Consider the following 16,103-nt stretch of genomic DNA (forward strand, 5'->3'; position numbering starts at 1 on the left):
AATTTGGAGAGGCAATATGAGAAATACAAAGATGTGTGGAATTGCATACAAAGCAAGGATACAATCTTGTGCTTTCACTAGATTTAAATTTATCAACAGTGGGTGGGATGGGAGGAGGGGTTGAGCAATTCTAAAATAAGCCACTTACTGCTGTCCAGGCATTTCTTTTACACCGGGCACAGAGCCATCCATCACAGATCTCATGAGAAGGGATACCATAACAACCTACAAAACAATAGTACGGATCCATGCATTAGGTCTCTTGCATCTTTAATAAAATATTTCATATCTCAGGATTGAAATAATATAATTGAGACATCTGCCTATCATACTGTTAAAAATCCACTGCTTAGAACAAAACAAACAATTCTATGTCAAAATACTTTTGGTTGACATGCCCTAGAAAACATGAGAGTGTAAGTCTTACTGGTAACAAATACAATAGTACCATAAAGAATACTGATAATTCATGAATGGGCAGAAATAAAATTTCTAGACTTTCAAGTCTAGTCTTCCACTCATTCAAGAAACATTTCAAAATATGAACCCTCAAGAAAATAAGAAAACCATGTGCTCTCCACTGATGGTGCATGAATCTGAAGGAAGAAAGGACAGATTATAACTACTCATGCTTTTTCCAGAAGTATAACAAAGAATGATCTAACCAGGAAGAATGGCAACAGCGACATGCAACAGATGTGACAGGCCACACAGAAGTGAGAAACAAAGACCATGAAATGTTGAAAAGCACCATGAATTATAGATTCATTTACTTGCATGAACCCGAACGCAGCATTTTGCACAAGAAATCAGAAGACTAGTTCCATCCTCTTCGAGGAAGGCGCTGGGTGGAGAATATTCTATATTTTCTTCACTATAAATAAAACACATCTCTGGAATGAGGGGCTTGGTCTTCTCTCCCGGTGTAACCACTTCATCTAATTTGGTCTCCCATCTAGCATCATTTTCTTCGTTGCTGCTATCTGGCTGAAAAAAACACAACATTTCCAAATGAGGGAAAAACATGGAAAAGTGCCCGTAATTTGTTCTAGTGATTCAAATCCACAGACACCTGGCTATAGCCACTAACTTGCAACTTTATTTCTTTCTGTTACTCTTTGACCCAAATGCTAGCTTTTTAACAATGCTGCTCCTCAGATGCCCATCCAGAGGCTAATGTGTGAGAAGGAGATTACATTCAGCATGGCTGCTCATATAAGAAAACAAAGACCAACTATTACTGAGTCTTCCCAGAAATCATTCATGGAAAACATCAATTCTTCCTCTGATTTTTTTTTCTTTTTTTTTTTTTTTGCTTCTTTATTTCTACTAAGCTAATAAACCTGGTTCCATTGACTAAAGAATCTTACCTGCTTACACTGGTTCAAAGACCACACTTTTAGTCTGTGCAAGGCTTCCGAAAGGCTTCAAAGGCTTCTGCCTCACCACGAAGTTTGAAAATAGCAAAAGAAATAATCTACCAAGTGCCACTAAGAAAGGATAATGTGTGAAAACTAATCATCTCTCACCAAAATATGAGAAATATGTTTTGTATTTATTTGAAACTGTAATTGTCTTAAGAATTTTATATTGATAAATTTCCCCCAATCTTAAAATTTTAGTTGAACTCGTATTAATTATTGGGAAATATACAGGCAAATAATGATGTAGAAATAAAAATCAATACACAATTAAAGACAGAAATGTAGGGACCAAAGAAAAACACAAATAATGTTTGTCACTCACCAGTGCCACATTCAAAAACAGGAAGTGAATGAGATATTTTCTCTATTAACAAAGGTCTGAAAATAGAGCCCTCACATAATCTTTGCTCTGAAATTTCTGAATGAAATAGAATTTACTATGTTCTTTTTTTTTTTTTATTAAATGATAGCTGTGTACATTAATGCAATCATGGGGTACAGTGTGGTGTTTTCATATACAATTTGAAATATTTTCATCAAACTGGTTAACATAGCCTTCATGTCAGGCTATTCTTAGTTATTGTGTTAAGACATTTATATTCTACTTTTAGAAAGGTTCACTTGTACCCTTGTAAGATAAACCATAGAGGTGATCCCTCGACTCATCCTCCCTCCACCCATCCATCCCCTTCCTGTCCCCTCCCCCTCCCCATATTCTTAGGCTATTAGGTTATAGCTTTCATATGAAAGCTATAAATTAGTTTCAAAATAGGGCTGTGTACATTGGATACTTTTTCTTCCATTCTTGAGATACTTTGCTAAGAAGAACATTTTCCAGCTCTATTCATGTAAACATGAAGGAGGTAAAGTCTCCATCTTTCTTTATGGCTGCATAGTATTCCATGGTGTACATATGCCACAGTTTACTGATCCATTCGTTGGTCGATGGGCACTTGGGCTTCTTCCATGACCTGGCAATTATGAATTGGGCTGCAATAAACACTCTGATACAAATATCTTTGTTGTAATGTGATTTTTGATCTTCTGGATATATACCTAATAAAGGAATTGCAGGATCAAATGGTAGGTCTATTTTTAGTTCTCTAAGTGTTCTCCAGACATCTTTCCAAAAGGAACATATTAGTTTACATTCCCAACAGCAGTGTATAAGTGTTCCCTTTTCTCCACATCCATGCCAGCATCTCTAGTTTTGGGATTTTGTGATGTGGGCTAATCTTACTGGAGTTAGATGATATCTCAAAGTAGTTTTAATTTGCATTTCTCTGATGATTAAGGATGGTGAGCATTTTTTCATATATCTGTAGGCCATGCGCCTATCTTCTTTAGAGAAATTTCTTTTCAAGTCCTTTGCCCAGCCTGAGATGGGATCACTTGATCTTTTCTTGCTGATACGTTTAAGTTCTCTATGGATTCTGGTTATTAAAAGAGTTTACCTAACACAGAACTCTAAGACAGATGTAAACTTAAATAAAATATTTCTGATTCTCTTAAATGATAATCTTACCCCAAATACAATGTTTATATTAATGTATATTGTACCTTAAAATGGACCACATCATGCTACCATTAGTATACCCCGATGATTCACTTCATTTGTGTTAGTGCCAAAAAATGTGCCCCTTCATGAGGTGAGATGTTATGGGCATAAGATACATAGACTAATACGTCAGGCACCAAGCACACCTGCATGATTAGGGTCACCCAGACGATTGCATTTTTATTGAGTCCTGGCTGCAACTTTTGCATGTTTCACATGGGAAGGTGAAGAGACACATTTAACATTTGGGCCCAAAGCAAGCATTTATGTTATTTGAGAGTGATTATTTTTCAAACGAAAAACAGAGACTAAGTCTATGTCTTCTCTTTGGAAACTGCAAGGCATAAGTTCTGCATTTCTTGGTAAGAAAGGTTTGAAGGGCAGCACCTGTGGCTCAAAAGGGTAGGGCGCTGGTCCGATATGCAGGAGGTGGCGGGTTCAAACCCAGCCCCTGCCAAAAAAAAAGAAAGGTTTGAAGAATAATATTTTGTATTTTCTTCACTATAAAACAGTCTGTAGAATTATTCTGTAGAATAATTCCGTCTACATCGCTGAAATAATCCAAGATACTAAAAAATATACAGCACTATCAGAAAAGTATCTCTAAAGGAGGACTTAGAAATTGTTTGTTAGCTGGCCATCATAGGTCAGTAGTTAGAGCACCAGCCCCGCACCCCAGGGGCAGCAGCTTGGAACCTCGCCTGGACCTGATAATCAAAGAAACAAACAAACAATAACATTCCAAGAAGGTGTTTGTTATTCTGCCGTCTTCCTCCTCTGGATGGGCACACTGAGCCTGTGATGATTCACAGGTAGCCTTTTGGATGGGCAGTCACACAGCACAGTGAGGGTGAGAAGGATACAGACAGCACCCCCATTACCTTGTAGTACGGCATGAGCAGAGTGCAGATGGCACAGTATGGCTCCATCTTCGCCACAGCTGCATTATACTCTTGCTCAGCGACAAAGTTAGGGGACCTTGTCTGCCAAAGGTGGATAAGCGGCTTCGCCCAAGACTCTGTTTCTTCCACTTCCTCCTCAATCGATGGAACCTCAGGCAATTCTTAAAGAAGAAAGCATGAAAACACAGTGAGAATGGGAACTAGGGAAAACAATAAATGTAGTTATAAAAGAAACATATATTCCTAAGTGCCTATGGTATTAATGCCTGACATGAAACCTACTTTGTCTTTCATTAAAAGAACTAGAATAAAGGCAGTCTCCCTCTCATCCTCCTCATCCTGAAAAGATCACATTAGATCTCAAGATCAGATGACCACCCATCCTACACGCCCTTCTCCATCTCTACCAGAAGTAAAGTGTTCTTTCCTTTCAATCTCACTACCTCCATGTTTCTTCTGGCCTACCACCTCCATGGTTAAAAAAAAAAAGTCTGTGTGGGAGACTGTCTTCTAGTTCCCAAGAAATTCACTCTCCCAGCAACTTCCCTGGCAATACTTTTACTTTCTTCACTTAAGAAAGTACCTGGCTGAATAAAAGCTTAACTGGATTTAATTAAATTAATTTTCAGGTTCAATAATTTATGAAAATTAATATTTACTGAGCCCTACAATGTACAAAGCAATGTACTGGCATTACACAGATATAAAAGACAATCCTAAGTCAAATCTTCTTATTTACTCTGTATAATGCTCCTCAAAAGTCAAATCCTAGCATGTAAATCTGTTAACACAAAAGAAGAGATCTACTCCGTAAGAATACCACTTTACAAACTCTAATAGAGCTTGAAAAAATAGAAAAATACAAGACAAAACACATAGGAAAACAATTCCTCGTGACTACACCAGTGAGCCATCTAATAGGACGAGAGGCAGCAACAAGTTCCATGTGGTGACTGGTGTCTAAAATTCCTCACCAGTTCCTACCAGTCTTATGAATGAAAACTGTAGACCAACCTATTTAATCCAAAGCACTGGTGAGCCAGTGTGCTCCAGCCCTTGCCTATAATTCTAGCACTTAGGGAGACCCAGACAGGTGGCCTGTTTGAGGCCAGGAGTTCAAGACTAGTCTGAGCAACAACATAGCAAGACCCTGTCTCTACAAAAAAAGTTTTAAAGTAGTCAGGAATGGTGGTGCACAACTGCAGTCCCAAGTTACTCTGGAGGCTGAGGCAGGAGGATCACTTGCCCCCAGGACTTTAAAGTTGCAGTGAGCTATGATGATGACACTAAACCCCAGCTGGAGCAACAGGCGAGGCTCAATCAATCAATCAAGTTTAAAAATAAAGTGAAATGGCAAATGTAAAATTTCTTTTTAGAAGTGATCCCTCGCTGCAATCTATAGAAAGTCAGCCCTAGACACACAGGTTTGATAAATATTTGTCTCTTAGCAAGAAAATTAGAAACAAATTTTAAAGAAAAAAGGGAATAAATTTTAAAAAGAGAAAAATAAAAATAGAGATATGATTTTCTGAAAATGCTCTGCAATTAATAAATATACATATTCTATAAAACCCACCTAATCATTTTATTTTCCTTTGATGTGTTTGTCAATATGCTGCTGAGGACACCATAAATCATAACTATGATGATGGTTATTCAGACTGTAATACACTATAAAGTAGAAAGTATTGGTATATTCCTGAACATAAATATTTTGTCCTGCTGAAATTTCCTTATAAAATACTACATTCTTCCCTTACCTCTCCAAGAATCCATGTTTACCCTGGAATCATGCCACCATATGAGGAGAGACTGACACTAACCCTTCCTATGACTTCTCCAGGTTTGATGAGATTCAGATAAATGGAAAGCTCAATCTTTTAGCGATCCTTGAGAGGTCTGGGAGGGAAATACCCTTCAAAATATCTTAATCCCTCATAATTACTTAATTCTAAATAAAAACTCTCCCTCTTCACCCGCACACGATCCTCTACTCGTCCCCTCTCAGGTTCTTCTCAGTGGACCTTTATTAACTTACATTGAGAAAGACACTTGTAAACTGCCAACATCCAGAAGAGGAAAAAATTTTCATTCAACTTTAGCTTTTAAATGTTTTGATCATTTAGCATCACTATGCCTAGGAATTTCTGCTTTCCCAAGTCTCTGCTTCTTGAGTGCACATGCAGCTTCACTAGTGGCACTTCTATGGGTCCCATGCTGTCCTTCAAGGTTTGAAGTATTCCATGTAACATGATGAAAAATATGTAAGAGATCATTTTTTACTACAGCACACAGTTTAGTATAAAGACAAACTGCTCACACAGTACGCAAATACTCACAACACTGGAGTTCACCAAAACAGCACTGGGAGTGGCTATGAAATTATCATCACAGTACAGTATGTAATATTGTTAATTTAATATAGTTATGGTATAATACTGCATTTTTCTTTAAATTTCTCTTGACAGCGAATGGTCTGTGTCTGTGTGTGTAAATTTTGATAAATTTTAACTTTTTATAATAGATATAGGTATATTTTATGGTAGTGCATGATACAATAGACTAGTACCTACATATATTTTATGCACACATGAAATCCCATTTTCTAAACTTTTTCATTATTTCCACACTATGTGGTTCATTTCTTTCTTTAAATTATCCCAAATCATTTGCAAAATATCCAGTATATTTATTAAAAATAAGTTCACAGATAAGTAGACCTGCCAAGTCCAAATCTGTGATGTTTACAGGTCAACTGTAACTAATAGGTAACAGCAGGTCTGAAAGTATGATCTGCAGAATCCAGGGGATGCACTGTCTTGTCTCATGGCATCTGTGTGGTCAAAACTACTTTCATAATAACACAAAGATGTTCTTTGTTTTGTTGACATTTTAATGGTGACAGAAAAGCAGTGCAGGGTAAAACTGCTGGTGCCTCAGCAGGATCGAGTCAGTAGCACCACAACAATCATATTCTTTCTTTACTATCTCATATATTGATTTTATTAAGTCTATAACAAAAAAAGGATGTATGCAACGTTGGACAGGATGGCTCACACCTATAATCCCAGCACTCTGGGAGGCTGAGACAGGTGGATTGCTTGAGTTCAAGAGTTTGAGACTAGCCTGAGCAAGATTAAGACTCTCTGTTAAAAACAGAAAAACTAAATGACATGAAGGCTATGTTAACCAGTTTGATGGAAGTGTTTCGGATTGTGTGTGAAAACCCTACACTGTACCCCAGAAGTGCATTAATGTACATAGTTACCATTCAATAAAAAAAAAAAGAAAGAAAAACTAGCCAGGCATTGTGGCAGGCACCTGGAGTCCCAGCTATTCAGGAGGCTAAGGCAAGAGCATCTCTTTAGCCCAAGATATTAAGGATGCTGTGAGCTATGACATGAGGGCACTCTACCCAAGGCAATAGAGTAAGACTGTCTCAATAAAAAGAAAAAAAGAAAAAATGGGGTGGGGGTGTATTAATAAAGTAGTTCAGGGGTTGGTTTAAAGAAAACCACATGTGCAATAAATTGAATATAACGCTGAATTACCTGCCTTTCTCATTGAGCACAATTTCTACTAGAAAAAAATGATTAAGAAATGAATTATGGTAGTCCAGACTTGGATAGCTGACAGGAATTTTCCTGAAAACTTACAAGAAAATGGATCATTTTAAGAAAAACAATTGAGACTGTTTGCTGACAATGATGAACTTTAAGCTTACAAGTCAAAATTAAAAATCTGGAAAATATGTATCATTATTGTGAGCTTGACAGCTTGCCAACGCGTAAATCTGTTTCTGATGAGATGGATGATGATAATAACAAATGTAATTATTTATAGTATACAATGAGGGGTGTCAACACCTAAAAGATCTGGATAGCTCAGATCTTTGCATACTAATGTGTGATATTAAAAAAAAATCACACATGGGTTAAAAATCCATTCAAAATGAATAACTGCCTGCTACACTGGCACATGCCATCTACTTAGGAATCTAAGGCAGGAAGATCCCTTGTGGCTAGCAGTTCGAGACCAACACTAGACACCATCTCTAAAAAAAAAAAAAAAAAAAAAAAAAAAAAGCAAGAGAGGACAATGAATTTTGAGCTGAATAAAGTATAAAAAGTTGATTTATATGACTGTTACTTCTATGTTGCCTTAAATCATAAAGAAACTACCATTTGTCAAATTTTGGTGTCCAGTTGAAGAAGAGTATCAATAATTATCTGAAAAGGCTATTAAAAATACAGTTCCTCGGGCAGTGCCCGTATACCAAGGGTGGCGGGTTCAAACCTGGCCCTGGCCAAACTGCAACAAAAAATAGCCAGGTGTTGTGCAGGCGCCTGTAGTCCCAGCTACTCAGGAGGCTGAGGCAAGGGAATCGCCTAAGCCCAGGTGTTGGAGGTTGCTGTGAGCTGTGACACCATAGCACTCTACCGAGGGTGATAAAGTGAGACTCTATTTCTAAAAAAAAAAAAAAAAAAATTCAGCTCCCTTTCCAAGCACGTATCTGTGGGAATCTAAATTTTTCATCATATGCTTCAACCCAAACACCATAGTGCAAAAGGTTAAAGACAGAGCAAATATTATTAAAAACAAATACTAAAGACATTTGTAAAAAATGTTTTAAAAAATGCCAATCTTGTAATAGTCCTTTTAGTTCAAAAATAAAATTCCATCTATTTATACTCTCTTGAAATATACAGTGGAAAGGCTAACTCAGTAATTAGCACAAGCATTACCTCACATACTTATTTCTTTGTGGTTAGAATACTGAATATGTATCTCAGCTTTGGGCAAGTTTCAATTATACAATGTTCTTCTTGACTAAAGTCACCACATTCCACTTCAACTTATTCCTTTTGAACTTATTCTTCCTAATTGAAATTGCATATACTTTCACCAAAATCTCCCCACACCACACACCTACCCTTATCTGCAGGCTGCAGGACCTGATAACCACCACTCTACTCTCTGCTTCTACAAGGTTACTTTTTAGAGATTTCACATATAAGTGAGATCTTGTGGTATTTAATCTTTCTGTTCCTTACCTGATCCACTTAACATGATGTCAGTCAATTTCATCCACAATGCAGCAAATGACAGCATTTCCTTCCTTCTTTCTCTCCCCCCACCAACAGTATCCTACTGTGAAAGTATTTGGTGTTTTTTGTTTGTTTGTTTGTTTGTTTTGTTTTGGGGGGGGTTGTAGTTTTTGGCCGGGGCTGGGTTTGAACCCACCACCTCCGGCATATGGGGCCAGTGCCCTACTCCTTTGAGCCATAGGCACTGCCCAGTATTCGGTGTTTTTACCCATTCGTCCATTCTTGGACACTTAGGTTCATTTCACATAATGGCTAGTGTGAAAAATGCTGCGAAGAACATGGGATTGCAGGTATCTCTTTGATATAGTAATTTCCTTTCTCATGTATCATTTGAACTTATATCCTCAAATGGAGATTTCTGCATTAAAAAGTAGGAATATTTTTAATTTTTTGAAGAATCTCCATACTGCTTTCCATAATGGCTGTCCATTTTCACCAACAGTTTATGAGAATTCCCTTTTTTCCATATCCTCACCAATACTTCTGATCTTTCTGATAGTAGCCTGTCTAAAAGAGATGAGATGTCTGGTTTTCATTTATATGCCCAAATGATAGGTGATGTTGTGCTTTTTCTCATGTATCTATTGGCCACTTGTATGTCTTTTGAAAAGCACCAATTCAGATCTTTTCCCAGTTTTTAATCCAGTTACGTTTGCTTGCTAATGAGCTGAGTTCCTTACAAATTTGGGGTGTTAACACCTTATCGGAGATATGGTTTGCAAATATTGTCTCTTCACTTGGTTCCTTTGTTCTTTTGTTGTAGAGAAGCATCCTAGTTTGATATAATACCATTTTACATATTTTTGCTTTTGTTGCTTGTACTTTTGGGGTCATTTCCAAAAAATCATTCCCCAGATAAATGTAATGGAAATTTCACCCTATGTTTTCTTCTACATGGAATCTTACATTTCCAGGTAATATGTTTAAGTCTTTAACTCATTTGTAGTTAATTTTTATATAAGTCATGAGGGTCTGATTTCATTCTCAGCAGGCAGATTACCAACACCATTTATTAAATGTCACTTCCCCATTGTATGTTCCTGGAAACAATGTCAAAAATAAATTGTCTGTAAATGTGTCAATTTACTTATTGGACTTCTACTCTGTTCCATTTGTGTATGGATCTGTGGTTATATCACTACCACGCTGCTTTGGTTACTATAGTTTTCTATTAGAGTCTGAAAACAGGTGTGATTTCTCTGGCTTTTGTTCATTTGTTTGTTTTGTTCAAGACTGCTTGGGGGTCACACTAATTTTAAGATTATTTTTTCTATTTCTGCAAAAAATGCCAATGGAATTTTGGTAAGGATTGCACTCAATATATAGGTTGCGTTGGGTACTATGGATATTTTAACAGTTTTAATTCTTCTAATCCATCAATATGGTATCTCTCCATTTATTTCCACATCTTCTTCCATTTCATTCATTAATATTTTATAGTTTTCCAGTATATAGTTCTTTCAGTTCTTTGGTTAAATTTATTCGTAAGTAGTTTATTCTTCTTGATATTACTGTCCATGGGACCATTCTCTTGATTTCTTTTTCAGAGAGTTCACTGTTAGTTTACAGATATGATACCAACTTTCGTAAGGTGATTTCATAAATTGTATCTTTACTGAATATATTAGTTCTTAGAGTTTCAGAGTGGTATCTTTAGCATTTTCTATAAATAAGATCATGTCAGCTGGAAACAGACAATTTAACTTCTTTTCTCAACTGGATGTCTTTTATTTCTTTCCCTTGTCAAACTGTTTTGGCTCAAGCTTCTAGAACTGTGTTGAATGTGGCAAGAGTGATGATTCCTGTCTTGTTCCTGATCTGAAGAGGAAAAGCTTTTATCCTTTCACTATAGACTATTATGTTATCTGTGAGTTTGTTGTATATGATCTTTATTACATTCAGGTATTTTTATCATGAAAGGATGTTGAATTTTGTCAAATGCTTTTCTGAATCTATGGAGATAATCCTATTGATACCAGAATTTCTTCCTCAGTATGTCTTTGGTCTCGGGGATTCAAAGAATGAACGCAGGGCGCACAGATCAGTGGTAAAATAGGATTTTATTAGAAAGGAATACAGAAGTAAAAGGTACCAGAGCTTCCGGAAGGAGGAAAAGAACTAACTGGGGAGTCTCTATGTGGGATCTTTATCTAGGGTTATTAGGTCTTGAGAATTATACTTGGCCAAGATTTGGTAAGTGGAAAAACATCTTTTCAAAGTTAATAATGTTAATGAGTGCATTAAAAGTTAGTGGCGGAGGGAGGAATGTGGTTCCTCGCCACTAGGGCAAGGTTATCAGGTCCTTACAGTTTTTGTCTCCCAGAAGGGATTAGGGTGTGTGCTCTCTACTCAAGGTGGAACCACCCAAAATACCATCTCAGGCTACTTGGTTCATGATGTTGTTAGAGGCCAGAGGGTGTGTCCTGAAAAAGGCAGCCTGTTTGTGCCTGGAAATGGGAATCTGATTTCTGAGCTCACCTGGGCCTAGAGAATGGAGGAATCCTGTCCAGCCCTGAGTGGTGAAATCCTGTATCACTATGGTTTGGGGTCTTTGTTCTTTTCTTATAGCTCCTTGTCTGGCTTTGGCACTAGGGTAATTCTGGTAACTATTCCTTCCTCTTCAATTTTTTAGAAGGGTCTGAGAAGGATTGGTGGTAGTTGTTTACTGGTTAGTAGAATTCAGCAGCAAAGCCATCATGTTCCGGACTTGTCTTTAATAAGAGACTCTTTATTCCTGATTCAATCTCCCTACTTGTTTGTGGTATGCTGAGATTTTCTTCGTATTTCAATGTTGATACGCTGAATGTGTCTAAAAATGTATTCTCCACTTTTAGGCTATCTAGTTTATTGGTGCATAATTGTTCAGAGTAGTCTTTTATGACCAATACTACTTCTGTGGTATCTGTTATAAGGTTTCCCATTTCTGTTTTTTTTAATTTGAGTCTTTTTTTCTTAATCTAGCTTAGGCGTCCTCAAACTACAGCCCAAGGGCCACATGCAGCCCACCCAAGACATTTATCCGGCCTGCCGGTCCTGCTTAGCAGCCGACTGTCCCGGGCCTGCAGTCCAGTCCTCCAACGGTCTGAGGGACAGTGAACATTTTCTTCTGGTGTACATATTTATGGCTATAATCTTTCTTCTTAGAACTACTTTTGCTAAATTTGCTTATATTTACATTTTCATTTGTCTTCTGCCACCTTGTTGTGTTTTTCAGTTTTTATGGTTGGAGAAAAATCAGTTTTTTTATAAAAATTAATGTAAATCTATGCAATTCTTATAGCTACTTTTTTTTTTTAGAGACAAGAGTCTTACTTTATCGCCCTCGGTAGAGTGCCATGGTGTCACAGCTCACAGCAACCTCCAACTCCTGGGCTTAGGCAATTCTCTCGTCTCAGCCTCCCGAGTAGCTGAGACTACAGGCATATTATAGCTACTTTTATATGAGATAACCCACCCCCCCAAAAGAAAATAAAAGAAACTTCTTTAAAGTCTTGAAAAGAGTTAAAAACATAAGAATTCCTGCGACCAGAAAGATTGAGAACCACTGACATATACATATCTTCCAAATGTTTTAGTATCAGAGTCCCCCCTGAAAAATACAGATCAAAAAAACTGGTGTAGACTGTGCTCTTCCAGCCAAGCAAGAATTTCATAACCTACCTTAATCAACCTGCAATCCTTAAACAAAATGAAAACAAGAGTCAATACTGCAGAAAAGACTCCTTTTTCCTTTTCTTAATGTCTGCAAGGATTTTGAGATATTGAAGATAAAGATAGCATGCCAACAGTACTTAATCCTTTTCTTCCTCAGGGAGGCTCTTACAATGGAAACCTAGATTTCAGACTATTAATGTATAAAAACACTGCCCTGGAGCAAGTAATACACAGTCAAGGAAAATGTTCACAGAAGCCTGTTAAGCCAGGCACTAAGTTGTCCTGAATAAAGAAACACAACCAAAGGCTTCAGTGACCATCCTATAAAAGAAGGCCAGCCCCCCTAAAAAACATTACTGTGGGGTGAGAGAGAGAAAACATATTATATTGCAGGGGTCCTCAAACTTTTTAAACAGGGGGCCAGTTTACTGTCCCTCAGACCATTGGAGGGCCGGACTGTGGCTCCAGGATGAGTCAGGGGCTAAGCAGAACAGGCAGCGGCAGCAAAAACATCTGGCGGGTGGATAAACGTCCGGGGTGGGCCACATGTGACCCACAGGCCGTAGTTTGAGGACGCCTGCTATATTGAGTAAATATATTCAAGTAACCCTGTCAAAAATGCTGCCACTATACCAGCTACACCTTCCATAGCTACTTTCAAAAAAATTGTTTTATTTTTAAAAAGAATTTCCTTTTGTTAGGGTAAAAGGAAAGTAGACCTAACCCCATTTTGTTGTAACTCTTATTCCTGAGAATCAGTGGGGAGGCAAACAGGCTTGGCTCCATTCTGTTGTTTTGTTACATTTTATTGCTTAAAAACAAACAAACATAAAGAAACCCGAGGAGGCGCCTGTGGCTCAAAGGAGTAGGGCACCAGCCCCATATACTGGAGGTGGTGGGTTCAAACCTGACCCCAGCCAAAACTGCAATCCCCCCCCTCCCTGCCCCTACTTGCCTCCTGGCACACTGCATGGTATTTTAAGTGTACCTTGTTAGAACTGTTAGAATTATTTGTACTGTTTAGAAAGTCACTAACTACCCTCGTGACAATAGATGTTGTGATTATGTTAAGGTGGTCTTCATACTACCTGTATATGATACTAAAATCTTAAAAAAACAAGCTTGACTCCATTTTACTATTTATTCCCTTTTACCTTCAAAACTAGTTCCTTTTGTTTGCCCTCCCATTGTGTAACTATCAATGCATTTACTTGTGATTGTGGCCCTAGTGATTATAGCTTTTTATGATCATGCCCTTTACAACCCTTACCTATAAATTCTCCTCCCTGCATTTACCCCTAGGACAGTGGTTCTCAACCTTCCTAATGCCCCGTCACTCGTGGATCCACAGGTTGAGAACCTCTGCCCTAGGACATTGTGGTTTCTACCTATTTTGTAAAGAAGAAAAATCACTAATCACTCTTGTGATCATAGCACTGTATAAAATGCCTAACTACCCTACCCTCGAGATTCCCCCTAGTCCTTTAACTGCTATTTTTGCTTCTTGTAATAGTGCTTGCTTGCCCCTGGAAAAGTTTTGCCCTATAAAACCAGAGGCACAGATAACTGGGCTGCTCTAAGAAACCCCATGTTAGGACACTGAGGCAGTTGCGGGCCAGCTCTTCAATAAAAGGACTCTTCTTTAAATTCAACTTGTGTGGTGGTGTGGTCTTTGAGAGACTCCTAGGCATAACACTACAGCTCAAACACTAAACTTATGGATCTTACACACAACAGTCTGAAATTCTTGTTTTGTAGTAGTATTAAAAATATTCTTCCTCACTTAGACCCAGGAAACCTCTTACTCTGAATATTTCTAGCAGAATTAAAAGTTCCCAAACAAAGGTAGTAGAAATGGATATGCACCAAGAACCTCATAATAGCACTCCGGAAGACTTGAGTTATAACAAAAATGTGTGACTTATACTGAGAGAATACCCAGGAAAAGTGAGGCCTCGGAGAATAAAAGTCTTCTCACAGAAGCGCCTACAAAGTCCTCCCCAACTTTGGAATTCGTAGAAACATAACTTCCTGGGACATGGAAACGAAAGCCCGAGCCCGCCTTCTCCAACTCCATTCAAACTGACCAATGAGAAGGGTGCCTGTGGACAAAGAGCCCTTGACTGGAGATAAAAGACAGAACCAGTCAGGGAGCACAGCCATTTTTGGACTCTAGTCCACCGTGGCTCCACCAGTGGAAATAAAGCCCTTCTAAGACATGGATCTTGGTGTTCGAGTGTTCTTTCTCTCCATTGGGCCTCGTATTCCTGCAACATTTCATATGACAAGTGGGGTACTAAGAGGATGACCACAATTTCTGCATATATATATAGTTACTTATAGGTAAATTCACAGTATTTAGCCACCCAGAGATAGCCTGCTTATAAGACTACCTTACCCTTTCCTAGACAGCTTAAATGCATCAAAAACTATTCTCCATCCTTGTCATTCAAACCACACTCATCATGGATCATAAACAATTCCACTTTTCAAAAGACTCAAAGTGATAACGCCTTGTCATTGACAATTAACTCTGCAGTCAGAAGGGCACATGGGAAACCCTCGGTACAATAGGGCACTGAGGGAGGAAAAGGGGAGGGGTGGGTGTCCAGTGAATTCAAAAAATGCTCTGGCTCCAAAAAGACAGTAAGGCTTCCTGGAATTCTCTTTGAGAATCTTCAAGGTATCCAGAGAATCTTCAAAAAATTTCTATTTATTAGAATTTAAATAATTTCCACAAATTAATAAAACTTCCCAAGGTAAGCTAGGATAACACAGAGAAGTTGGTTACAGGAACTGTGTAGATATGCACTTTCTATTTATTTATTTATTTATTTTTGGCCGGGGCTGGATTTGAACCCAGAGGTCTGGCATATGGGGCCGGCATCCCATGCCTTTGAGCCACAGGCACCACCTGACACTTTTTATTTTAATAATAAAGTAAGTATTTATTCTTTATCAATGTCTATGTAAATCAATTTACACTGCTTTTCACAGAGAAGCATACTATACATATGCATCTTATATAAAATAAAAAGTCATACTGAAAAATAGTAAAAATTTATTTATTTATTTATTTATTTATTTAGTGAGACAGAGCCTCAAGCTGTCCCCCTGGGTAGAGTGCCATGGCATAGCTCACAGCAACCTCCAACTCCTGGGCTCAAGCGAGTCTCCTGCCTCTGCCTCCCAAGTAGCTGGGACCACAGGCGCCCGCCACAGTGCCTGGCTATTTTTTTTGGTTGCAGCCATTATTGTTGTTTGGCGGCCTGGACTGGATTAGAACTCGCCATCTTAGGTGTATGTGGCTGGTGCCTTAGCCACTTGAGCCACAGGCACCAAGCCAATTTTATTAAATATATATAAGCATATATATTTAAAAACATTAGTTCAAGAGATACAGAACAACCCCGAGGTAAGCATGGCTATAACAGTAGAGTCCTATTAGAATAAAGTA

The 16,103-nt window shown here is 38.1% G+C and overlaps 1 protein-coding gene across 4 annotated transcripts in view; it reads right to left on the reverse strand.

The window, feature by feature from the left end:
* Positions 1–16,103, reverse strand: part of KDM4C (lysine demethylase 4C) — a 424,788-nt gene that overhangs the window by 159,626 nt on the left and 249,059 nt on the right. For all 4 annotated transcript variants that reach the window (XR_002771056.1, XM_003782886.2, XM_023507997.1 and 1 more), the window contains 3 exons: positions 3,864–4,045; positions 774–987; positions 149–225 (listed from right to left, as the gene is read on the reverse strand). Coding sequence is in view for 3 of the 4 variants with exons in the window: in XM_003782886.2 (XP_003782934.1) it covers positions 149–225; positions 774–987; positions 3,864–4,045 (473 nt within the window). In the remaining variant the exon portion in view is untranslated. The remainder of the gene's footprint in view (positions 1–148; positions 226–773; positions 988–3,863; positions 4,046–16,103) is intronic.

This window comes from Otolemur garnettii, unplaced genomic scaffold (genome assembly GCF_000181295.1).
Source record: "Otolemur garnettii isolate 467f Iridium unplaced genomic scaffold, OtoGar3 scaffold00006, whole genome shotgun sequence".
NCBI classification, from domain to species: Eukaryota; Metazoa; Chordata; class Mammalia; order Primates; family Galagidae; genus Otolemur; species Otolemur garnettii.